Raw genomic sequence first — 27,100 nt, 5'->3', positions numbered from 1 at the left:
CTAGTTTGTGACATTTTGAATCGTCGGTAAATTCATAGTTCATTACATATTATCATAATTAAATCTCTTAATCCGATGTAGATAAATATGTAAGATAGAAGTGTGGTGGGCATTAACTTTAACCCTGGTAAATTATCATCAGGTGATTGAACGGTTCGATAAAAATTTTTAAGTGTATTATTCAAGATGTCTTGAGTTTGAATCTCTCCTTAGGTGTTAATAAGGATAACCGCTAGAGGTCTCACCCGATCGATAATTTTAGGGTCCTGAAGATTAGTTGAAGTATGCGTAAACTGACTTAGATATCTTCGGTCATTAAAAAAAAAAAAAAAAAAATTATGATATCATGGGGGAATTGTTGATGTGGTACTACAACACATTACACATATACTAAATAGTTGTAATATTTAATAATTACCAATCATAATTAATTTAAAGATATAGAAGAGATAGAAAAGATTCACAAATGATATAAATTTTAAAAGAAAGGAATAAAAAAGAGTTTTTAAGATTAATTTCAACATGGCAGAGATTTTATTAGTTTTCCTTCATAGCTCTTGAAGGCACTGACTCAAAAACACAGATATAATCTCACTTTAATTAATATCTCACTGATAATGGTAAAGCCACAAACACAAACGCATTGCAAATGGTTATTGATACTTCACATAAATGGCTTAATTTGAGCTTAGCTCCTCAAGTTTACAGGCTATATGCCAAGTGAATAACTGAAGTATGGCTATGGCAGATAAATTATGAATGAAGAAGAGGGTAGTTGCAGCCAAAACCACACTCAGACTGTGTAATGGGGATTGACATGATCGATATCTAATCCTCTTAACTTTGCGAAGGACTCGACCTTGCCTTTCAGAGTATGAAGCTCCCTAAGTCTGCAGGAAATGAAAAAGATTAGTTAAGTCTTCTCAGGAGCATATTAATTTGTTAAAAGCGTTTTCGAGAAATTAGTAACCAACCTTGCAATCTCTGCGCGTCTTCTGGCTTCTTCAGCCATGATGTTAATGTCTCTGAAAGTGTGTTTTTCGGTGAAATTCTTTGCCTCTGTAGACTGTAGGCCATTGAGAGTTCTGTGTTCAGTTGCCCAAGCAGCCTCGCGTGCTTCCTTACCAAAGGCCTTTTGGGTTGTTAATGCAGTCTAACAAGATAATGAAACGAGGCCACGTTATTACCTCATGATGATATCCAAATTTTAGCAAAAGAATGAAGTAATGAGGGAAGATTTTGGCTTCACTCACTCTATTGTCATACACCAGACCCCAAGCTCTACCACTGAGTGCATATCGAACACCAAATTTGATAGGGTCAAGCAGCATGTAAGTCAAAACGTTATATAACCAAATAACACCAGTCCAGCCCCAACCAATCTTTTCGATTCCTGCAACGTCCCATGTTACCGTGGCTGATATTACAGTTGCAACCTGTCATGAGCATGCACCGTTGTTTAGAACAAAAGATCAAAGTTACTGAAGCAACTAATCTATATAAGACTATTCTTCTAAGAGGATACAGCTATATAAAGAAGAAAGTATACAAAATTACAAGCCTTACAGTTGTATTCGGAATTTAGCTAAGTGTTGACATTCCGATTGCTAAGTTTTACAAGAGATATTCAATATTCAAACAAAATGACAAAAATTCGTAGTCTGCTTACAAGTTGAGCAATGATGAAAGCAGCAACCAGAAGAAGTCCAGGTCTTTCAGTAAATGACCATCCTCTAGAGCGAGTCACAAATATTAGTGCCTGGCTGATGGTGCTAACTTGGAGGTAGACAGCGGATGCTAGCGGTGCAATTAGTTTATCCAGGGCAACATGATCATGTTTATCATATTGATTTTTGTTTAAGTTTCTGACATAGAAATGATTCTAAGATAACAGAGATCAAAGAAGCACGAGTTAGTATTTAGTACCTGAAGGTGGGATGGGCACCTTCATAACGCAAGGATTAACGAGAAAAGATAAATTACAAATTTCATTTACCGCAAAGAAATCGGTTTCATAGGCTGCCCAGAAGAATACAACAGTCATTAGGGCGAGGTAACATCCTATGACAATACCAGTTGCAAAAATTTCACTGAGCTTCCAACTGTCAGGAACTGGTGATGCCTTAACCCTGTCTTTTGATATTGTCATAATGGTACCTGTAAACAATAAATTCATAAATCAAGGAAATAAAACTGATGAGGATCAGAAATGATAATTTTTATATCATCCAAAAGCTGTCTTTCCATAAAAACTTAAAAAAGGTTGTGTTACGTTTACGCACCATCATTTAGGATAGCGATGATTAGTACCATGAAAGGTGGGAAATCAAACTTCCAGAAACAAGTGAGCATCATAAATCCCAGCTGTTATATAAAACCAGTTGCCAGTGAGAAGTATCACAAGTTGTGCAAAGATTCTAAGCGACTTGTCCTATGATTCTAGCAACCAAAGTTTAAAATTAATTTGGAAAGATATAAGAGGGAAACTGTATACTTACCACTATACGAATTGTGATAGATACTGCATAGATCTGGAAAAATAGACATTAATAGTGAGATATTCAAAGTTTTGGGGATAATGAACCTAAATTTATTTACTAAAGTCTCTACTTCCTTCTATCACAAAAAGAGAACTTTCTCTTACAGTGTAATTCTTCATTCTCTGAAAAATAGCACGGCTTGTTAAAACAGCACTAATGATTACACTCAGCCCAGGTTCTGTCAGAACTATATCTGAAGCACTTCGAGCAGCATCGGTTGAATCTGCCACAGCAATGCCTATGTCTGCTATCTTCAATGCAGGTGCATCATTGACTCCGTCACCAGTCATTCCAACTATGTGTTTTTTAGCTTGTAGCCGTTTCACAATCTCGAACTTATGCTCTTCAGAAAGCATGGAGTCAGCATAGGGAATATAAAGCAAATGTGCATGTCTCAAGCCATACGAACATATTTACCAGGAAAGACGCCAGCGAATCCATCAGCTTTTTCGATGAGTTCATCAACTGGTAAACCTTGAATTGCCTCATCCTTAGTTTCACCAAGCAGAGCCGATGAAGGATACATGTTTGTGCCCATTCCAAGACGTCTCCCTGTTTCCTTACCAATGGCCAGTTGGTCACCTGGAAACGGAACCCGTGGAGATCTTGTAAAAATCATCATAACTTGGTATGAAAACATGGTTTGAATGAAATTACTATTCTGATGGTAATATTGACCTATTTCACTGAGATTCAGCTAACAAAGTCTGAGGTGTTTCGTTAAACACTTGTTAAAGAAAGAATAGGATGAAAAAGATATTGGTTATACTATTTCACAAATGATTGGCCAGTTATTTATACAGACTAGAAAATTCCAACGAATTTTTTTTTAATGCAAAAAACATTGAACTTTGAATCCAATTCATCCAACAACAGCATTATTGGAGCAACTGAATCTGTCTTTGTTTATCTGATATTCACTTGACAGGAGGGTCATAAATCATATGTCTAGAAGGTATGAGTTCCATGGCATAGCAGCGGGGAAAGGAAATTTAATCAGCTGTGATACACACCTGTAATCATCTTAACACTAACACCCAGATCTAAAGCTCTCCTAATGGTTTCAGCACTGTCATGACGTGGAGGATCAAAGAGAGGAAGAAGACCGACGAATTCCCAAGGCCCGCCAGGACTGTCTTTGGTACCAGCAGGTACTTCCTGTAGATGAGAGAACTCTTCTTCAGTAAATGCAGTAAAGAAAAGAAATTCCAGGAGCATATAGTATTTTTGAATGCTAGACTACCTGCTGGGCAACTGCTAGGGATCGAAGACCACGCTCAGCAAATTTATCAATTATTGAATGGACCCTTTTTTCAATATCTGCTTTGTTCCATGCCAGATTAAGAATCTAGAATAGACCCAACACACACACAACCATGCAAAAGGAAGTTAATAGCTTGTAGGCTTATACTAAGTGATGGTGTGGTCAGTAACCGTAGTTGTAAAGTGATTTATTTCATACCTGTTCTGGTGCACCTTTGCTCACTCTATGCATTTTACCGGCTTTGTCAATGTATGTGAGTGCAGTCCTCTTATCAGTTGGATTGAAGGGAAGGAAGTGAACTTCAGTAATATCAGCTCGAGCCTTACAGTAGGTCAACAGAATAAAATCAACTCAGCTGAGGCTTATCAATGAAATAAACAATTAAACTACATCAAAAGTTTCAGTACTTCCAGGAAGCAACTAAATAATCACCAGCTAAAGTTTAGCAGCACCACTAACACAGGGCTTGTAAAGCAGCCCTTACATTATTCAAAAATTAATATTACTGGTTAATAAGACTTAGTACCTCTTTAGGATCAGCCAGCATTGAAACAATTGCAGCGTCAATGGCATCTTGATTCTCCAACCTTGAGGCTCTAGCAGCCATCAAAACAACCATATCCTTCTCAACACCATCAGCAAAAACCTGTAATGGAAGATTCCATGTCTTAAGTTCCAATTTTCCAGTTGGTTTTAATGGATCTCATAACTTATGCAGAAAATGAAGCTAACTCAAGGAGATGTTGAATAGACAATATGTTATTTGTACATCGGAGCCATACTTCAGATGAACTCCCTTTACGTCCCTAAACCCTTGCTTAAATTAGCAACATGAATCTTGCCACCAAAATCTGACCCTAAATTAAGTATCTTTAAGCATTTTGACCAAATAGTTCTTCATCATGTCATTGACTAACATAACAAAATCAAGAAATCAAAGTTCCCACCTCTACCAAATTTTTGTCCACCGTAAGTTTGTTGAGAGTTAAAGTGCCAGTTTTATCACTGCAAAGCACATCCATCCCAGCCATTTCCTCAATAGCTGTCATTCTTTTTGTTATGGCACCCTGCACAGGAAGTTAGAAATCTTTAAGTTGATCTCTCCCAACATAAGAATTCGGGAACTGGCATAATTTGACATTTTAACTAATTGTAACTTCACAGACCTGCTGAGATAAACGATGAGAACCAATTGCCATCGTGACAGAAAGCACTGTTGGCATAGCAATTGGGATACCACCAATAAGTATCACAAGAAGGTTGTCTATACCAATTCTGTAAGGCCTTTGCTGAAGCCCATAAATGACTACGATTTCAATAACCATCCCAAAAGCAATGGAGCAAATGCAGAAGTTTCCAATTGAAGTCAAGACCTGAAACCATCAAGCAAAATGAATTCTTGTCAAGTATCTAATCTGTTTGGTCCCATTACATAAGCATCATTTGTTTGGTTGTTAAATCTCCAAGCCAGAGGTTTAGATTCCAAAAGCATGCCAGCTTAATATTTTAACTGCCTATGAGCATTGAGTTCAGAATATTATTTAATTAAAAAGAGTTCTAATATCAACCTTCTGAAAGTGCCCAACATGTGTTGTATTTTCCACCAGATGAGCTGCCTTCCCAAAGAAAGTATGTACTCCAGTTGCAATGACAACTGCTTCAATTTCACCTTGCTTACATGTTGAGCCAGAATAAACTCCATCACCAGGACCTTTTGTTACTGGGAGTGACTCTCCTGTAAGAGCCGACTGCAAAAGAAAATAATATCACTACAACCCCAGATAAAAGTCAGAATTGACTTCCAAGAAACCACTATTCTTACAGTCACCTGACATCTTGTGAGATTATTAAACCGGAAATTATAAAATACTAAAAGAGCTCTATTTTGCTTGAAGTTTTAACTCAAAGTATTTATCTATGCCTGATTAATTTGATTTCATATATGCATCTCAACACTCATACACTAGTATCTAGCAAAGTACAGAGTAAGTTGTCAAGGTCTTGGCATGAATCATGAGTCAATACCTGATCAATTTTCAGAGGATCTCCTTCAAGCAAACGGGCATCAGCAGGAATAATGTCTCCTAGTTTGATACTGACAATGTCTCCAGGGACCAACACAGAAGCATCTTCCTCGCTCCAACTTCCATCGCGTAAAACCTGAGAAAGACAATTTGTTTTTTGGTAAGAGAAATACAAAATTCCAGGATTAAGGAAACAAAGAGTAAAGAATTAAAACAAAATAATTGATAGATTGCTAGAAAATAATTCAATGGAAAAATGCCAGGAAGCAAACCTTAGCCTTTGGAGCCAGCCGAGCCATAAGCGCTGCAGCAGCATTTCCAGCATTATTTTCCTCTATAAAACTGATGGTTGAATTGATAATCAGCAAAGCCGTGATGCCAAGGAAATCATGATAATCTGTACCCTTGTGCTGGAAAGCCATTGGTTTCATATAATCAATCAAGGATACAAATTCTTGGAGTGCAATCACATGTTTTCAAGTTCACATTTCAGTCATAAAAGAGAAGATATAGTCCTATGGACTTACCCCTCCATGAGCAAGAGCGATGGCCATAATTGCAGCTGCTTCCATAACCCATGACAGAGGATTCCACATAAAGCCCAAAAATTTGAGTATTTTACTTTCCTGTGGAGGAAATGATAGTTACAAATTCAACATAAATGTGAGATATGACAAATGAAATCACCTTTCAGGAAATACAAAGATATAGACAGAGAAAAGCAGAAACAAGTCATATGACACCTTTTTCTCTTCCAGTTTGTTATACCCAAAAAGCTCTAGTCGCGCTTGAACCTCATCTGAGTTTAGACCTTCTTTTGTACATTTTAGCTTTTCAAAAACTTCTTCAATCGGAATATTCTCCTGCATAGGCAATTCCCAGATTAGCATACTGAAAATGCAGATTTGCAACAATTTTTTTACTTCAACATAGTTCTGAGACTTGTATCCCTCATGTCCATCTAATCTAGCGGAGTCTATGCAAGAACATACATATTTTGCCTTCAACAATCCGAAAGACTTCCATCTTTTAAATTTTATTTTTTCAAATGTTATCACTAGATCAATAGAAATTGAAGATTAAATCCAACATTGGAGTTTGTCTTATTTTTTATCAAATCTTAGCAAAATTTGGTTCATATCCAAGGTTGGATTGCTGCTTGTTCATGCAAAGACAAAACGGAAACCTAAATATGCGATCTCTCTAATCTAAATCGCCACAAAAAACATACGAGGAATAACTTTTAACTTAAGTATGAGAATAACTCTGCTGCAAGAGGAATCAATATAACAAGATGATGAATAAAAAGTTTGTACCAAGTCAACAGTTTCGTTGTTGATAGCTCAAGAGCAGTTGATATCTTCTCCATTGTGTTTCTCCTCTTTCAACTCCCACCAAGCAGTCGATGTAGATAAGCTGCAGGATGAAACATATATCTTATCTCTAATACACCATCATACACAATTCATTTTCTTATAAGAAGAAAAACATAACCAGAAACCCATTTTCAATAATGCATAGAATTCCAAAGATTCATTTTTGATTTGAACGTTAATAGCTAGAAGATATTGAATTTTTTTGGGTTCCAAATAGTGCAAAATTTTAAATTTAATTTCTTTCAAGTATTTTCACAATAACCAGGAAGATAATTTGATCATAGCTACAAATCCCAGATTGCGTATTAATACAAACAATGAAAAGATCACCACCATGAACTAAATTATTCTTACATAATTCAATACCTTTTTTAATAGGACTGCACATAAAATCATTTTATCACTGGTTTGTTATATATCTTTTCAGAAGAACAAGTTAGAATAACATGTGGATCGCCATGATCACCACACCTACTCAAAGTTATTGAAATTTCGAAAAATAAAATATGAGGAGCTTCAGTATGTACCTGCAGTATAAACTCAAACAGGCGGTCCTTTACATGAACCACTAGAGATATTCAGGAAGCTCCAAGTAACCTTCTAAGAAACTGGAGAAGAAGAGTTTTGCATAGTTGAAAACACATCAAACGACTTGGAATATATAGCTGCATTGTAAATCCAAACAAAATGGGAAGACACAAGAAAGAGACTTGAAAAGAGGGAGAAGTAGAAAACAAAAGGTCGGCTCTGCAACTCCGCCGCCAGCATTACACAGCAAACTGTTGTTTCCAACATGGTTTCAGACTTTGTAATGATTGGAGGTTTTCGATGTTCACTTTAGTCTTTGCACATGCTCAATATGGCAAGTACCAATTAGGGAAAGGACTGTACTGCAGTCTTGTTTGTTTATTTGCTTTGTTCTTGCCAAAAACGGCAACCCAACAATCCGTACGTATAAAACACACCGGGATAAAACTATTCTTACAGTAACACTATATGCTATCATGTTTGAAAGTTTTTTTGTTTTTGTTTTTAATTTAAAGTCGCTTAAATTACGTGAATTCATATGAAAGAATATGTATAACGAGTTTTAGACTTTAAAGTTAATTCTGTAAGCAGAAAAATACTAACATAAAATACCTTTGTCCATTGCAAGGTGGTGTTAGATTCTCCCTCATTTCGTGCTCATGTACGATGGAACCAAGGTGTGGATGCGCAGGTTTCATTGGAGAAATCATATTATATGATGTTTATTGTTGAAATATTTTGTCCATTGCAACGCCACCAATGGATATATGTTTCGTACATTTGAATGACAGTGCAACTACAACATGATATGGTTTATTATGTTATGTATATGGTGAAGACGAACATATATTCCAAAAGAAATTCCAAAACTTTGACAATGGTGATGAGGTCAGGCCATGACAGATCCACCCCCCCTGGAAGCTTGCTTTTTATTGTCATTGTGATTTCAACAAGATGAACGGATTTGTCCGTAAGGCCCTGGCTTAACCTTTTGTCAATTGATTGCTTTGTGGACGTACGGAGATGAAAGGTCAAATATGTGTGATTAACTATAAATATATTATAATTTTTTATATTCATTTAATAAAATTATTATGAGATAAAAATGTTTTTATTATTATACTAACTTAACACAGAATGCTTCGTATTTATTTGATAATTTCGAAAACAATTCAAAAATAATATATATGGAATGTAATAATATTTTTTATTTTTTATGTATATATATATTGAACATATAATGTTAAACAAAAATAATTGAATTTTAATATATTTATCCATATCTCGGATTTGATTCTATTCCTTCAAAATTTATTCTTATAACCAAAGAATGGAATTCCTAACCTATTCTATTCTCATTACCATTACTATTCCGTTCCACAAAATAAACATTACATTAATCACTTACTTGTAATTAGTTAAATGTTTTGGGATATTTTGCTGTTCTCTCTCTCTCTCTCTCTATATATATATATATATATAAAGCTGAATACCTATGCAGGTTGTTCGCCATGTGACACATTTTGAAACTCATAGAATTGTTCTATTTTGACACGCAGGATTTTGCGGTTACTATGTGGTTGAATTTTATTGGTGATATTGTAGAGAGATATTAATTGTTGAATTGATATTTTAAATCCAAAGGTAAAAGCATACCTTTTGGAGTGACATGTATTACACCTGTTTTTTTTTTTTTTTTTTTTTAGCTCTAAAATTGTTTTATTTTGAAGCTCTAGAATTGTTATCTCTTATCACGTTGGATGTGTAGTTTAATGATATATTTTTAACTCTAAGATTCATGAATACCCATACTAGTTGTTCGCCATGAATACCCATACAGATTGTTCGCTATGTGACACATTTTGGAAGCTCTGGAATTGGTCCATTTTGACACATTGGATTGACAAGCCAGCCAAATAGTTTTATCTTGACACGTTGGATTGGTATTTATTGCTCAATCTATAATTATTAATTAATTAAAAAAATTGGAACAATTCTAATTATATAAGTGCATTGTATTGGAATTCTAAAGGTCTAACCATAATGACACCTTATATTTGTAATTGTCATGTGATTGAATTTTATTGGTGAAGATGTATAAAATATTAATTGCTGCACTGGTATTCCAAAGTCTAAATAAATAGATATAAAGATTAGATTACATAGGTGCATTGCATTGTTGTATTAATAATTAATAATAATACTAATTATATAGGTGCATTGCATTGACATTCTAAAGGTCTAACCATAAGGACACCTTGGATTTGTGATTGCCATGTGGTTGAATTTTATTGGTGATGATGTAGACAATATTAATTGCTGCAGTGGTGTTCCAAAGTCTAAATATATATACATAAAGATTGGATTACATAGGTGCATTGTATTGGTAGTAAAAGCATACTGTTTATTAATAATTATATAGATGCATTGTATTGACATTGCAAACCTTTTTTCGTATTCAGTTCATATTCAATTCGTATTTAATTGTGTTGACATTCGAAAGATCTAAATAAGGGGTTATAAAAGGGGCGTATGTTCAGTTGTGTATTATCGCAATATGTTAGTTGGTGCCAACAATACGTCTAGTATTTTGTTAATTGTTTATAGGTCATGTTAGTTTGTATCAATAATATGTATGTTCTTCATGATTTTATTAATCGATGATTTTTAATTTATTTATGTTTTTGTTGTCATTTACAGGTCAAAGATTCATGAATTGGCATGGAATAAAGGCAGGATGTCCGATTGGCATTGTCAAATGAGTTGTTATTGTGATTCGTTCTTCTGAACTGTAAGCATATCTTCTAGCTATTTTAATACGAAATGGTAAGTATATCTCCTTACTATTTTAACGGTTATTATTTGATTGAATGATTGTTTTTGTTCAGTCAATCTATTTGAATGATTAATTATGTTAGTCCTGCTGAACGGTAAGTGTATTCCTTAACAATTTTAATATGAAGATTAATTAACTTTTATTGATTTCGTTTTCAGGTAACAGTTGTTATACGAATGAATGATTGTTCCTTAACAAATCTTAACATGAAGATCGATTAAATTTTGTTATGTTTGTTTTCAAAGAAATCTTCATGTATTTTAGTAAGATCAAATCGAGGATGATCCTATTGTCAGCCGAACTATGAGCATATGTCATATCTATATTAGTGGAAACAATTCAGTTGTGTTGAATATGTTTTATGTAAAAACATTCGTGTATTTTAATTTGTTATATGAATAATTTATTATTTATGTTCTGTTGATGTGTGAGTATATATGTTAAATGAATTAATTTTGATTGATTCTGTTTTCCAATTAATAGGTGTTATTTGAAATATTTCTTATCAGTCCTACTATGATAATCTCTTAAATTTAGGTTAAGTAAACTATTTATTTTATCATCACACGCATTTTGGTTTCCACTGAACAATCAATATTAAATTGACCATAATTTGCTCAATAAAATTTTAATTGATGAGAGAATTGAATCTTTAGAAACTAGACAGACAGGGCTTTCATATGATATATTATACGCTTAATTTTGATAACTGTAACCCCATTGCCGAACCATTCCTTTCATCATCACACACAATTCGACTTCCACTAAACAGTCAGTAGTAAATTGATAATAACTTGCTCAATAAAAATCTAATTGATGAGAGGTTTGAATCTTTAGAAACTAGATAAACAGGGATTTAATTGGATATATTATACACTTAATTTGGATAACTGTAGCCCCACTTCCGAACCATTTCTTTTATCATCACATACATTTTGGTTTCCACTGAACAATCAGTAGTAAATTGACCATAACTTGCTCAATAAAATTCAATTGATGATAGGTTTGAATATTTAGAAACTAGACATACAAGGATTTAATTTGATATATTATATGCTTAATTTGGATAACTGTAGCCCCACTGTCAAACCATTCTTTTTATCATCACACACATTTTAGTTTCTCCTGTTTCTCCATTTTTACTGAATAGTTGGTAGTAAATTAGTCATAACCAGCTCAATAAAAATATAATTGATTCTAGGTTTGAATATTTGAAACCTATACAGATAGGGCTTTAATTTGATAATTATACACTTAATTTGGATCATCACATACATTTCGATTTCCACTGAACAATCAATAGTAAATTGATAATAACTTTCTCAATAAAACTCAAATTAATGATAGGTTTGAATCTTTAGAAACTAGACATACTGGGCTTTAATTCGGTATATTACACGCTTAATTTGGATAAGTGTAGCCCCACTTCTGAACCATTCATTTTATCATCACACACATTTCGGTTTCCCCTGTTTCTCGATTTTCACTTAACAATTAGTAGTAAATTGGCCATAACTTACTCAATAAAAATCCAATCGATGAGCGGTTTGAATCTTTGGAAACTAGAAAGATAGGGCTTTAATTTGATATATACACGATGAATTTGGATAACTATAGACCTGCGGCCGAACCATTCATTTTTTTATCACACATATAAAATCAATATATATATATTATATATATCATATCTTATATATATATATTATATATATATATAATATAAAGCTGAATTATCCATGCGGGTTGTTTGCCATGTGACACATTTTGGAAGCTCTAGAATTGCTTCATTTTGACACATTGGATTGACAAGCCAGTCATTGCTTTATCTTGACACGCTACATTGGTATTTATTGCTCCACCTATAATTATTAATTAATTAAAAAAATTGGAACAATTCTAATTATATAAGTATATTGCATTAGCATTATAAAGGTCTAACCATAATGACACATTACATTTGTGATTGTCATGTGGTTGAATTTTATTTATGATGATGTAGACAATATTAATTGTTGCATTAGTATTCCAAAGTATAAATAAATAGACATAAAGATTGGATTACATAGGTGCTTTGCATTATTGTATTAATAATTAATAATAATACTAATTATATAGCTGCATTACATCGGCATTTTAAAGGTCTAACCATAAGGACACCTTAAATTTGTGATTGTCATGTGGTTGAATTTTATTGGTGATGATATAGACAATATTAATTGCTGCATTGGTATTCCAAAATCTAAATAAATATACATAAAGATCGGATTACATAGATGTATTACATTGGTAGTAAAAGCATACTTGTTTATTAATGATTATATAGGTGCATTGTATTAACATTGCAAACCTTTCTTCGTATTCAATTCGTATTTAATTGTGTTGGCATTCAAAAGGTCTAAATAAGGGGTTATAAAAGGGGCGTACGTTCAGTTGTGTATTATCGCAATATGTTAGCTGGTGTTAATAATACATTTGGGCTTTTGTTAATTGTTTATAGGTCATGTTAGTTTGTGTCAATAATATATCTATTCTTCATGATTTTATTAATCGATGATTTTTTATTTATTTATGTTTTTGTTATTGTTTACAGGTCAAAGATTCGTGAATTGATATAGAATAAAGGCAGGATGTCCGATTGACATTGTCAAATGAGTTGTTATTTTGATTCGTTCTTCTAAATTATAAGCATATCTTCTAACTATTTTAATACGAAATGGTAAGTATATCTCCTAACTATTTTAACGGTTATTATTTGATTGAATGATTGTTTTTGTTCGGTCAATCTATTTGAATGATTAATTGTGTTAGTCCTGCCGAATGGTAAGTGTATTCCTTAACAATTTTAATATGAAGATTAATTAACTTTTATTGATTTCGTTTTCAGGTAACAGTTATTATACGAATGAATAATTGTTCCTTAACAAATCTTAACATGAAGATTGACTAAATTTTGTTATGTTTGTTTTCAAGAAAATGTTCATATACTTTACTAAGATCAAATCGAGGATGATCCTATTGTCAGCCAAACTATGAGTATGTGTCATATCTATATTAGTAGAAACAGTTCAATTGTGTTGAATATGTTTTCTGTAAAAAACATTCATGTATTTTGATTTGTTATATGAATGATTTATTGTTTATGTCCTGTTGATGTGCGAGTATATATGTTAAATGAATTAATTTTGGTTGATTCCGTTTTCCCATTAATATGTGTTATTTGAAATATTTCTTATCAGTCCTACTATGATAGTCCCTTAAATTTGGGTTAAGTAAACAATTCATTAACTTTAACTCCACTTCTAACCATTTTTTTTTTATCATCACACACATTTCGGTTTCCACTGAATAGTCAGTAGTAAATTGACCATAACTTGCTCAATAAAAATCTAATTGATGAGAAGTTTGAACCTTTAGAAACTATACAGACATAGCTTTAATTTGATATATTATATGATTAATTTGGATACTTTAGCCCCAATGTTGAACCATTCCTTTTATCATCACATACATTTCGGTTTCCACTGAACAGTCAGTAGTAAATTGATCATAACTTGCTCAATAAAAATCCAATTGATGAGAGGTTTGAACCTTTAGAAACTAGACAGATAGAGCTTTAGTTTGATATATTATATGATGAATTAGGATAATTATAAACCTGCTGTCGAACCATTTATTTTATCATCATACACATAAAATAAATTCAATTTTAGTGATGACAAAGGAAAACAAATATTGATATGTAGTTTTAATTATATTTGTTCTATCTCTTTTTGTTAATTTTTGGATTGATTTTGTTGTTTGATTTGTGGGTTTTACAATTATCGTTTTTCTTTAGGATGCTATCATCAAATGCTTTTTTTGCTATGAGTGGTGGTCAATTCTAATTGAAGCAAATGGATTTATGTCATAGGATCTTTATCATCATGACTTTCTTAATGCTTCAATTAAGTTTCTTTCTGATTATATTGTTAGAGTTATTGTTGCTTTCTATATGAGTTTTCTTCTCAACATTCTTAATTTTTTTTTATTTCTAAAATAATAATAATAAAAAGAATTCATTTTCTCTTCTCAACAATCAAAATCAATTTTTTTCTTTGGCTCTGCAAGTCTCTTGTTTAAAAGGTCACATTTTTCAACAAGGTTTCTCTTTCTTTGATTAATTTATAGACTTATCAATAATACCCAGTGGGTTATCTTACAAATTTTTTTGCTTTTCTTGACAAAGTTTTAAACTTTGATAGCAAATGTCAAATGATAACATATTTGAGAAGAACCATGATGATATAAACTTTAAGTTCAATTTGTGGATATTTTATTTATTGATTTTTTAATTATCAATTTAATAGAAAATGAACTTCAATATAGAAAATATATATTTAAAACACAAAAAAACCAATAATAATGTAAAAAAAAAAAATAATAAACATACCTGCGCAACGTAACTTGAAAATGAATATAAATTTTGAGTTTAAATAGTTAATCTTGATAATATTCAGGTAATATTAAATATCATACACAATTCACTACAAAATACTGACATCAAATATTGTTATGTAAATCTTCCTAATCTTTAACACACAATCAAGATAAAACAACCACAACAATACACACAGAATTACCGTGGTTCACCTATCCAAGATTGGGTAGGCTACGTCCACGTTGAGCTCCGGAATCAGAGGAGCTCGATGCACTAATCAATTACAATCAAGAGTTTACACCACAGATCAAAGATCACTCACTCAAGAATACAACACAACCTTTCCCGTAATCCTTCCTAGAGAACACAATCAGATTCCCTATTAACTTGAGAGTAAAACCCCTCTCACTTGAATGAAAAACAAACACTCACTCACCCAAATTCCAGGATTAAGGAAAACAAAGAGTAAAGATAAAACAAAATAATTGATAGATTGCTAGAAAATAATTCAATGGAAAAAGCCAGGAAGCAAACCTTAGCCTTTGAGCCAGCCGAGCCCTAAGCGCTGCAGCGCATTTCCAGCATTATTTCCTCTTAACTGATGGTTGAATTGATAATCAGCAAAGCCGTGATGCCAAGGAAATCATGATAATCTGTACCCTTGGCTGGAAAGCCATTGGTTTCTATAATCAATGCAAGGATACAAATCTTGGAGTGCAATCACATTTTTCAAGTTCACATTTCAGTCTAAAAGAGAAGATATAGTCCTATGGACTTACCCCTCCATGAGCAAGAGCGATGCCATAATTGCAGCTGCTTCCATACCCATGACAGAGGATTCCACATAAAGCCCAAAATTTGAGTATTTTACTTTCCTGTGGAGATGATATGTTACAAATTCAACATAAATGTGAGATATGACAAAATGAAATCACCTTTCAGAAATACAGATATGACAGAGAAAAGCAGAAACAATCATATGACACCTTTTTCTCTTCCAGTTTGTTATACCCAAAAAGCTCTATTCGCGCTTGAACCTCATCTGAGGTTAGACCTTCTTTTGTACATTTTGCTTTTCAAAACTCTTCAATCGGAATATTCTCCTGCATAGGCAATTCCCAGATTAGCTACTGAAATGCAGATTTGCAACAATTTTTTTACTTCACATAGTTCTGAGACTTGTATCCCTCATGTCCATCTAATCTAGCGGAGTCTATGCAAGAACATACATATTTTGCCTTCAACAATCCGAAAGACTTCCACTTTTAAATTTTTTTTTTTCAAATGTTATCACTAGATCAATAGAAATTGAAGATTAATCCAACATTGGATTGTTCTTATTTTTTTATAAAATCTTTAGCAAAATTATGGTTTCATATCCAAGGTGGATTGCTGCTTTGTTCATGCAAAGAACAAACGGAAACCTAATAATGTCGATCTCTCTAATCTAAATCGCCAAAAAACATAAGAGAATAACTTGTACTTAAGTATGAGAATAACTCTGCTGCAGAAGAATCAATATACAAGATGAGATAAAAGTTTGTACCAAGTCAACAGTTTCGTTGTTGATAGCTTCAAGAGCAGTTGATATCTTCTCCATTGTTGTTTCTCCTCTTTCAACTCCCACCAAGCAGTCGATGTAGATAATGCAGGAGAACCATATATCTTATCTATCACACCATCATACACAATTCATTTTCTTATAAGAAAGAAAAACATAACCAGAAACCCATTCAATAATGCATATAGAATCCAAGATCATTTTTGATTTGACGTTAATAGCTAGAAGATATTGAATTTTTTTGGGTTCCAATAGTGCAAAATTTTAAATTTAATTTCTTTCAAGTATTTTCACAATAACCAGGAATATTAATTTGATCATACTACAAACTTCCAGATTGCGTATTAATACACAACATGAAAAGATCACCACCGGAACTAATTATTCTTCATAATTCATACCTTTTTTAATAGGACTTGCACATAAAATCATTTTATCACTGGTATTGTTATATATCTTTTCAGAAACAAGTTTAGAATAACATGTGGATCGCCATGATCACCACACCTACTCAAAGTATGAAATTTCGAAAATATAAAATATAGGACTTCGTATGTACCTGCAGTAAAAACCAAAACAGGCGGCTCCTTACATAAACCCACTAGAGATATTCAGGAAGCTCCAATACCCCTCTAAGAACTGGAGAAGAAGAGTTTTGCATATGAGAAACACATCAAACGACTTGGAATATATAAGCTGCTTGTAAATCCAACAAAATGGAAACACAAGAAAGAACTTGAAAAGAGGAAATGAAGTAGAAAACAAAGTCGGCCTCGGCAACTCCGCCGCCACATTTACACAGCAAACTGTTGTTTCCACATGGTTTCAGACTTTGTTGATTGAGCTTTTCGATGTTCACTTTAGTCTTTGCACATGCTCAATATGGCAGTACCAATTAGGGAAAGGACTGTACTGCAGTCTTGTTTGTTTATTTGCTTTGTTCTTATGCCAAAAACGGCAACCCAACAACCGACGTATAAATACACACCAGATAAAACTATTCTTACAGTAACACTATATGCTATCATGTTTGAATGTATTTTTTTGTTTTTGTTTTAATTTAAAGTCGTTAAATTACGTGAATTCATATAAAGAATATGTATAACGAGTTTTGACTTTAAAGTTAATTCTGTAAGCAGAAAAATACTGACATAAAATACCTTTGTCCTTGCAAGGTGGTGTTAGATTCTCCCTCATTTCGTGCTCATGTACGATGGAACCAAGGTGTGGATGCGCAGGTTTCATTGGAGAATCATATTATATGATGTTTATTGTTGAAATTTTGTGCCATTGCAACGCCACCAATGGATATTGTTTGTACATTTGAAGACAGTGCAACTACAACATGATATGGTTTTATTATGTTTTATATGGTGAAGACGAACAATTCCAAAAGAAATTCCAAAACTTTGACATGGTGATGAGGTCAGGCCATGACAGATCCACCCCACCCTGGAAGCTTGCTTTTTATTGTCATGTGATTTCACAGATAACGGATTTGTCCGTAAGGCCCTGGCTTAACCTTTGTCAATTGATTGCTTTGTGGACGTACGGAGATGAAAGGTCAAATATGTGTGATTAACTAAATATATTATATTTTTTATATTCATTTAATAAAATTATAGAGATAAAAATGTTTATATTATACTAACTTACACAGATGCTTCGTATTTATTTGATAATTCGAAAACAATTCAAAATAATATATAGAATTATAATATTTTTTTATTTTTTATTATATATATATTGAACTATAATGTTAACAAAAATATTGATTTTAATATATTTATCCATATCTCGGATTTGATTCTATCCTTCAAAATTTATTCTTATAACCAAAGAATGGAATTCCTACCTATTCTATTCTCATTACCATTACATTCCGTTCCACAAATAAAACATTACATTAATCACTTACTTGTAATTAGTTAAATGTTTTGGGATATTTTGCTGTTCTCTCTCTCTCTCCCTCTATATATATAATATATAAAGCTGAATACCTATGCGGTTGTTCGCCATGTAACATTTTGAAACATAGAATTGTTCTATTTTGACACGCAGGATTTGCGGTTACTATGTGTTGAATTTATTGGTGATTATTTGTAGAAGATATTAATTGTTGAATTGATATTTAAATCCAAAGTAAACATACCTTTGGAGTGACATGTTACCCTTTTTTTTTTTTTTTTTTTTAGCTCTAAAATTGTTTTATTTTGAACTCTAGAATTGTTATCTCTTATCACGTTGGATTGTGTGTTTAATGATATTTTTTAACTCAAGATTCATGAATACCCTACTAGTTGTTCCCATGAATACCAACAGATTGTTCGCTATGGTGCACATTTTGGAAGCTTTGGAATTGGTCCATTTTGACACATTGGATTGACAAGCCAGCCAAATAGTTTTTATCTTGACACGTTGATTGGTATTTATTGCTCAATCTATAATTATTAATTAATTAAAAAATTGGAACAATTCTAATTATATAAGTGCATTGTATTGGAATTCTAAAGGCTACCATAGACACCTTATTTTTTAATTGTCATGTGATTGAATTTTAGTGTAAGATGTATAAAATATTAATTGCTGCACTGGTATTCCAAAGTCTAAATAAAGATAAAAGATTAGATTACATAGGTGCATTGCATTGTTGTATTTAATTAATAATAATCAATTATATAGTGCATTGCATTGCATTCTAAAGGTCTAACCAAAGGCACACCTTGATTTGTGATTGCCATGTGGTTGAATTTTATTGTGATGATGTAGACAATATAATGCTGCATTGGTGTTCCAAAGTCTAAATATAATACTAAAGATTGGATTACATAGGTGCATGTATTGGTAGTAAAAGCATACTGTTTATTAATAATATATAGATGCATTGTATTGACATGCAAACCTTTTTTCTATTCGTTCAATTCAATTCGTATTTAATTGTGTGACATTCGAAAGATCTAAATAAGGGGTTATAAAGGGGCGTATTTCAGTTGTGTATTATCGCAATATGTTAGTTGGTGCCACAATACTCTAGTATTTTGTTAATTGTTATAGGTCATGTTAGTTTGTATCAATATATGTATGTTCTTCATGATTTTATATCGATGATTTTTATTATTATGTTTTTGTTGTCATTTACAGGTCAAAGATTCATGAATTGCATGGAATAAAGGCAGGATGTCCGTATGGCATTGTCAAATGAGTTGTTATTGTGATTCGTTTTCTGAACTGTAAGCATCTTCTAGCTATTTTAAACGAAATGTAAGTATACTCCTACTATTTTAACGGTTATTATTTGATTGAATGATTGTTTTTGTTCAGTCAATCTATTTGAATGATTATTATGTTAGTCCTGCTGAACGGTAAGTGTATTCCTTAACAATTTAATATGAGATAATTAACTTTTATTGATTCGTTTTCAGGTAACAGTTGTTATACAATGAATGTTGTTCCTTAACAATCTAACATGAAGATCGATTAAATTTTGTTATGTTTGTTTTCAAGAAATCTTCATGTATTTAGTAAGATCAAATCGAGGATGATCCTATTGTCAGCCGAACTATGAGCAGTGTCATATCTATATAGTGGAAACAATTCAGTTGTGTTGAATATGTTTATGTAAAACATTCGTGTATTTTAATTTGTTATGAATATTTATTATTTATGTTCTGTTGATGTGTAGTATATATGTTATGAATTAATTTTGTTGATTCTGTTTTCATTAATAGGTGTTATTTGAAATATTTCTTACAGTCCTACTATGAATCTCTTAAATTTAGGTTAAGTAAACTATTTATTTTATCATCACACCATTTTGGTTTCCATGAACAATCAATATTAATTGACCATAATTGCTCAATAAAATTTTATATAGAGAGTTGAATCTTTAGACTAGACGACAGGCTTTCATATGATATATTAACGCTTAATTTTGATAACTGTAACCCCATTGCCGAACCATTCCTTCTCATCACACACAATTCGACTTCCACTAACATTCATTAGTAAATTGATAATAACTTGCTCAATAAAATCTAATTGATGAGAGGTTTAATCTTGAAACTAGATAAACAGGGATTTAATGGATTATTATACACTTAATTTGGATAACTGTAGCCCCACTGTCAAACCATTCCTTTTATCATCACACATATTTGGTTTCTTTCTGTTTCTTGTTTTTACTGATGTCTAGTAAATTAGTCATAACTTGCTACATGAAATCTATTTTATTCTAGGTTTGATATTTGAAAACTAGGATAGGGCTTTAATTGATAATTTATACACTTAATTTGGATAACTGTAGCCCCACTTCCGACCATTTCTTTATCATCACATCATTTTGGTTTCCACTGACATCAGTAGTAAATTGACCATACACTGCTCAATAAAATTCCAATTGATGATAGGTTTGAATTTTAGAAACTAGACATACAAGGATTTAATTTATATATTATATGCTTAATTTGGATAACTGTAGCCCCACGTCAAACCATTCTTTTATCATCACACACATTTGTTTCCTCTGTTTCTCCATTTTTACTGAATAGTTGGTAGTAATTGTCATAACCAGCTCAATAAAATAAATTGATTCTAGGTTTGAATATTTGAAACCTATACAGTAGGGCTTTAATTTGATAATTACACTTAATTTGGATCATCACAACATCGATTTCCACTGAACAATCATAGTAATTGATAATAACTTTCTCAATAAAACTCAAATTAATGATAGGTTTGAATCTTTAGAAACTAGACATACTGGGCTTTAATTCGGTTATTACAGCTTTATTTGGATAAGTGTAGCCCCACTTCTGAACCATTCATTTTATCATCACACACATTCGGTTTCCCCTGTTTCTCGATTTTCACAACAATTAGTAGTAAATTGGCCATAACTTACTCAATAAAATCCAATCGATGAGCGGTTTGAATCTTTGGAAACTAGAAAGATAGGGCTTTAATTTGTATATACACGATGAATTTGGTACTATAGACCTGCGGCCGAACCATTCATTTTTTTCTCACACTAATCAAATATATATATATATATATATATATATATATATATATATATATATATATATATTAATAAAGCTGAATATCCATGCGGTTGTTTGCCATGTGACACATTTTGAAGCTCTAGAATTGCTTCATTTTGACACATTGGATTGCAAGCCAGTCATTGCTTATCTTGACACGCTACTTGGTATTTATTGCTCCACCTATAATTATTAATTAATTAAAAATTGGAACAATTCTAATTATATAATTATGCATTAGCATTATAAAGGTCTAACCATAATGACACATTACATTTGTGATTGTCATGTGGTTGAATTTTATTTATGATGATGTAGACAATATTAATTTGGCATTAGTATTCCAAAGTATATAATAGAAAGATTGGATACATAGGTGCTTTGCATTATTGTATTAATATTATAATAATACTAATTATAGCTGCATTACATCGCATTTTAAAGTCTAACCATAAGGACACCTTAATTTGTGATTGTCATGTGGTTGATTTTATTGGTGATGATATGACAATATTATTGCTGCATTGGTATTCCAAAATCTAAATAATATCCATAAAGATCGGATTACATAGATGTATTACATTGGTATTAAAGCATACTTGTTTATTAATGATTATATAGGTGCATTGTATTAACATTGCAAACCTTTCTTCGTAGTCAATGCGGAAGGAAATTTAATCAGCTGTGATACACACCTGTAATCATCTTAACACTAACACCCAGATCTAAAGCTCTCCTAATGGTTTCAGCACTGTCATGGCGTGGAGGATCAAAGAGAGGAAGAAGACCGACGAATTCCCAAGGCCCACCAGGACTGTCTTTGGTACCAGCAGGTACTTCCTGTAGATGAGAGAACTCTTCTTCAGTAAATGCAGTAAAGAAAAGAAATTCCAGGAGCATATAGTAATTTTGAATGCTAGACTACCTGCTGGGCAACTGCTAGGGATCGAAGACCACGCTCAGCAAATTTATCAATTATTGAATGGACCCTTTTTTCAATATCTGCTTTGTTCCATGCCAGATTAAGAATCTAGAATAGACCCAAAACACACACACAACCATGCAAAAGGAAGTTAATAGCTTGTAGGCTTATACCAAGTGATGGTGTGGTCAGTAACCGTAGTTGTAAAGTGATTTATTTCATACCTGTTCTGGTGCACCTTTGCTCACTCTATGCATTTTACCGGCTTTGTCAATGTATGTGAGTGCAGTCCTCTTATCAGTTGGATTGAAGGGAAGGAAGTGAACTTCAGTAATATCAGCTCGAGCCTTACAGTAGGTCAACAGAATAAAATCAACTCAGCTGAGGCTCATCAATGAAATAAACAATTAAACTACATCAAAAGTTTCAGTACTTCCAGGAAGCAACTAAATAATCACCAGCTAAAGTTTAGCAGCACCACTAACAGAGGGCTTGTAAAGCAGCCCTTACATTATTCAAAAATTAATATTACTGGTTAATAAGACTTAGTACCTCTTTAGGATCAGCCAGCATTGAAACAATTGCAGCGTCAATGGCATCTTGATTCTCCAACCTTGAGGCTCTAGCAGCCATCAAAACAACCATATCCTTCTCAACACCATCAGCAAAAACCTGTAATGGAAGATTCCATGTCTTAAGTTCCAATTTTCCAGTTGGTTTTAATGGATCTCATAACTTATGCAGAAAATGAAGCTAACTCAAGGAGATGTTGACCAGACAATATGTTATTTGTACATCGGAGCCATACTTCAGATGAACTCCCTTTACGTCCCTAAACCCTTGCTTAACTTAGCAACATGAATCTTGCCACCAAAATCTGACCCTAAGTTAAGTATCTTTAAGCATTTTGACCAAATAGTTCTTCATCATGTAATTGACTAACATAACAAAATCAAGAAATCAAAGTTCCCACCTCTACCAAATTTTTGTCCACCGTAAGTTTGTTGAGAGTTAAAGTGCCAGTTTTATCACTGCAAAGCACATCCATCCCAGCCATTTCCTCAATAGCTGTCATTCTTTTTGTTATGGCACCCTGCACAGGAAGTTAGAAATCTTTAAGTTGATCTCTCCCAACATAAGAATTCGGGAACTGGCATAATTTGACATTTTAACTAATTGTAACTTCACAGACCTGCTGAGATAAACGATGAGAACCAATTGCCATCGTGACAGAAAGCACTGTTGGCATAGCAATTGGGATACCACCAATAAGTATCACAAGAAGGTTGTCTATACCAATTCTGTAAGGCCTTTGCTGAAGCCCATAAATGACTACGATTTCAATAACCATCCCAAAAGCAATGGAGCAAATGCAGAAGTTTCCAATTGAAGTCAAGACCTGAAACCATCAAGCAAAATGAATTCTTGTCAAGTATCTAATCTGTTTGGTCCCATTACATAAGCATCATTTGTTTGGTTGTTAAATCTTCAAGCCAGAGGTTCAGATTCCAAAAGCATGCCAGCTTAATATTTTAACTGCCTATGAGCATTGAGTTCAGAATATTATTTAATTAAAAAGAGTTCTAAGATCAACCTTCTGAAAGTGCCCAACATGTGTTGTATTTTCCACCAGATGAGCTGCCTTCCCAAAGAAAGTATGTACTCCAGTTGCAATGACAACTGCTTCAATTTCACCTTGCTTACATGTTGAGCCAGAATAAACTCCATCACCAGGACCTTTTGTTACTGGGAGTGACTCTCCTGTAAGAGCCGACTGCAAAAGAAAATAATATCACTACAACCCCAGATAAAAGTCAGAATTGACTTCCAAGAAACCACTATTCTTACAGTCACCTGACATCTTGTGAGATTATTAAACCGGAAATTATAAAATACTAAAAGAGCTCTATTTTGCTTGAAGTTTTAACTCAAAGTATTTATCTATGCCTGATTAATTTGATTTCATATATGCATCTCAACACTCATACACTAGTATCTAGCAAAGTACAGAGTAAGTTGTCAAGGTCTTGGCATGAATCATGAGTCAATACCTGATCAATTTTCAGAGGATCTCCTTCAAGCAAACGGGCATCAGCAGGAATAATGTCTCCTAGTTTGATACTGACAATGTCTCCAGGGACCAACACAGAAGCATCTTCCTCGCTCCAACTTCCATCGCGTAAAACCTGAGAAAGACAATTTGTTTTTTGGTAAGAGAAATACAAAATTCCAGGATTAAGGAAACAAAGAGTAAAGAATAAAAACAAAATAATTGATAGATTGCTAGAAAATAATTCAATGGAAAAATGCCAGGAAGCAAACCTTAGCCTTTGGAGCCAGCCGAGCCATAAGCGCTGCAGCAGCATTTCCAGCATTATTTTCCTCTATAAAACTGATGGTTGAATTGATAATCAGCAAAGCCGTGATGCCAAGGAAATCATGATAATCTGTACCCTTGTGCTGGAAAGCCATTGGTTTCATATAATCAATCAAGGATACAAATTCTTGGAGTGCAATCACATGTTTTCAAGTTCACATTTCAGTCATAAAAGAGAAGATATAGTCCTATGGACTTACCCCTCCATGAGCAAGAGCGATGGCCATAATTGCAGCTGCTTCCATAACCCATGACAGAGGATTCCACATAAAGCCCAAAAATTTGAGTATTTTACTTTCCTGTGGAGGAAATGATAGTTACAAATTCAACATAAATGTGAGATATGACAAATGAAATCACCTTTCAGGAAATACAAAGATATAGACAGAGAAAAGCAGAAACAAGTCATATGACACCTTTTTCTCTTCCAGTTTGTTATACCCAAAAAGCTCTAGTCGCGCTTGAACCTCATCTGAGTTTAGACCTTCTTTTGTACATTTTAGCTTTTCAAAAACTTCTTCAATCGGAATATTCTCCTGCATAGGCAATTCCCAGATTAGCATACTGAAAATGCAGATTTGCAACAATTTTTTTACTTCAACATAGTTCTGAGACTTGTATCCCTCATGTCCATCTAATCTAGCGGAGTCTATGCAAGAACATACATATTTTGCCTTCAACAATCCGAAAGACTTCCATCTTTTAAATTTTATTTTTTCAAATGTTATCACTAGATCAATAGAAATTGAAGATTTAATCCAACATTGGATTTGTTCTTATTTTTTTTTTAATTTTTTTTTAAAATTATGGTTTCATATCCAAGGTTGGATTGCTGCTTTGTTCATGCAAAGAACAAAACGGAAACCTAAATATGTGATCTCTCTAATCTAAATCGCCAAAAAAACATACGAGGAATAACTTGTAACTTAAGTATGAGAATAACTCTGCTGCAAGAGGAATCAATATAACAAAATGATGAATAAAAAGTTTGTACCAAGTCAACAGTTTCGTTGTTGATAGCTTCAAGAGCAGTTGATATCTTCTCCATTGTTGTTCTCCTCTTTCAACTCCCACCAAGCAGTCGATGTAGATAAGCTGCAGGATGAAACATATATCTTATCTAATCACACCATCATACACAATTCATTTTCTTATAAGAAGAAAAACATAACCAGAAACCCATTTTCAATAATGCATATAGAATTCCAAAGATTCATTTTTGATTTGAACGTTAATAGCTAGAAGATATTGAATTTTTTTGGGTTCCAAATAGTGCAAAATTTTAAATTTAATTTCTTTCAAGTATTTTCACAATAACCAGGAAGATTAATTTGATCATAGCTACAAACTTCCAGATTGCGTATTAATACAAACAATGAAAAGATCACCACCATGAACTAAATTATTCTTACATAATTCAATACCTTTTTTAATAGGACTTGCACATAAAATCATTTTATCACTGGTATTTGTTATATATCTTTTCAGAAGAACAAGTTTAGAATAACATGTGGATCGCCATGATCACCACACCTACTCAAAGTTATTGAAATTTCGAAAATATAAAATATGAGGAGCTTCAGGATGTACCTGCAGTATAAACTCAAACAGGCGGCTCCTTTACATGAACCCACTAGAGATATTCAGGAAGCTCCAAGTACCCCTTCTAAGAAACTGGAGAAGAAGAGTTTTGCATAGTTGAGAAACACATCAAACGACTTGGAATATATAAGCTGCATTGTAAATCCAAACAAAATGGGAAGACACAAGAAAGAGACTTGAAAAGAGGGAATGAAGTAGAAAACAAAAGGTCGGCCTCTGCAACTCCGCCGCCAGCATTTACACAGCAAACTGTTGTTTCCAAAGCTACACATGGTTTCAGACTTTGTAATGATTGGAGGTTTTCGATGTTCACTTTAGTCTTTGCACATGCTCAATATGGCAAGTACCAATATAGGGAAAGGACTGTACTGCAGTCTTGTTTGTTTATTTGCTTTGTTCTTATGCCAAAAACGGCAACCCAACAATCCGTACGTATAAATACACACCGGAGATAAAACTATTCTTACGGTAACACTATATGCTATCATGTTTGAAATGTATTTTTTTGTTTTTGTTTTTAATTTAAAGTCGTTTAAATTACGTGAATTTATATGAAAGAATATGTATAATGAGTTTTAGACTTTAAAGTTAATTCTGTAAGCAGAAAAATACTG

General features: G+C 32.9%; 2 protein-coding genes across 2 annotated transcripts; both read right to left on the bottom strand.

Moving 5' to 3' along the window:
• Positions 1-793: 793 nt before the first annotated feature.
• LOC116108745 (ATPase 11, plasma membrane-type-like) lies at positions 794-7,165 on the bottom strand. Its single transcript, XM_031394984.1, has 21 exons — positions 7,145-7,165; positions 6,572-6,691; positions 6,356-6,454; positions 6,101-6,238; positions 5,830-5,964; positions 5,373-5,552; positions 4,971-5,177; positions 4,752-4,871; positions 4,331-4,450; positions 4,003-4,125; positions 3,784-3,888; positions 3,554-3,698; positions 2,958-3,122; positions 2,645-2,883; positions 2,499-2,531; positions 2,283-2,364; positions 1,997-2,157; positions 1,670-1,882; positions 1,254-1,436; positions 975-1,153; positions 794-890 (listed from the first exon to the last, which is right to left on the bottom strand). Exons 3-21 carry the CDS (start codon positions 6,422-6,424, stop codon positions 794-796), a joined length of 2,694 nt encoding a protein of 897 aa, XP_031250844.1. The 5' UTR covers positions 6,425-6,454; positions 6,572-6,691; positions 7,145-7,165.
• On the bottom strand, positions 6,512-26,576 carry LOC116108716 (plasma membrane ATPase 1-like). Its single transcript, XM_031394942.1, has 15 exons — positions 26,475-26,576; positions 25,879-25,979; positions 25,301-25,420; positions 25,085-25,183; positions 24,830-24,967; positions 24,559-24,693; positions 24,102-24,281; positions 23,700-23,906; positions 23,481-23,600; positions 23,060-23,179; positions 22,732-22,854; positions 22,511-22,615; positions 22,281-22,425; positions 6,752-6,804; positions 6,512-6,691 (listed from the first exon to the last, which is right to left on the bottom strand). The coding sequence occupies exons 2-15, from the start codon at positions 25,930-25,932 to the stop codon at positions 6,512-6,514; spliced, it is 1,779 nt and encodes a 592-aa protein (XP_031250802.1). The 5' UTR covers positions 25,933-25,979; positions 26,475-26,576.
• Between the last annotated feature and the right edge of the window lie 524 nt (positions 26,577-27,100).

This window comes from Pistacia vera, unplaced genomic scaffold, assembly GCF_008641045.1.
Source record: "Pistacia vera cultivar Batoury unplaced genomic scaffold, PisVer_v2 Contig568, whole genome shotgun sequence".
NCBI lineage: Eukaryota > Viridiplantae > Streptophyta > Magnoliopsida > Sapindales > Anacardiaceae > Pistacia > Pistacia vera.
This window is presented reverse-complemented; position numbering and strand designations above follow the sequence as displayed.

What these genes read in the sequence shown, in the direction of transcription:
- LOC116108745 (XM_031394984.1), bottom strand. Translation starts at nt 6,424, where the DNA reads ATGTGGAATCCTCTGTCATGGGTTATGGAAGCAGCTGCAATTATGGCC. An exon ending in CCCTAGCAGTTGCCCAGCAG is followed by an intron (nt 3,699 to 3,783) that starts GTAGTCTAGCAT and finishes TCTCATCTACAG; the next exon opens with GAAGTACCTGCTGGTACCAA. An exon ending in ATTCGCTGGCGTCTTTCCTG is followed by an intron (nt 2,884 to 2,957) that starts GTAAATATGTTC and finishes TGCTTTCTGAAG; the next exon opens with AGCATAAGTTCGAGATTGTG.
- LOC116108716 (XM_031394942.1), bottom strand. Translation starts at nt 25,932, where the DNA reads ATGGAGAAGATATCAACTGCTCTTGAAGCTATCAACAACGAAACTGTT. An exon ending in ACAACGAAACTGTTGACTTG is followed by an intron (nt 25,421 to 25,878) that starts GTACAAACTTTT and finishes TTGCCTATGCAG; the next exon opens with GAGAATATTCCGATTGAAGA. An exon ending in TGCTGGCTGATCCTAAAGAG is followed by an intron (nt 22,855 to 23,059) that starts GTACTAAGTCTT and finishes ACCTACTGTAAG; the next exon opens with GCTCGAGCTGATATTACTGA.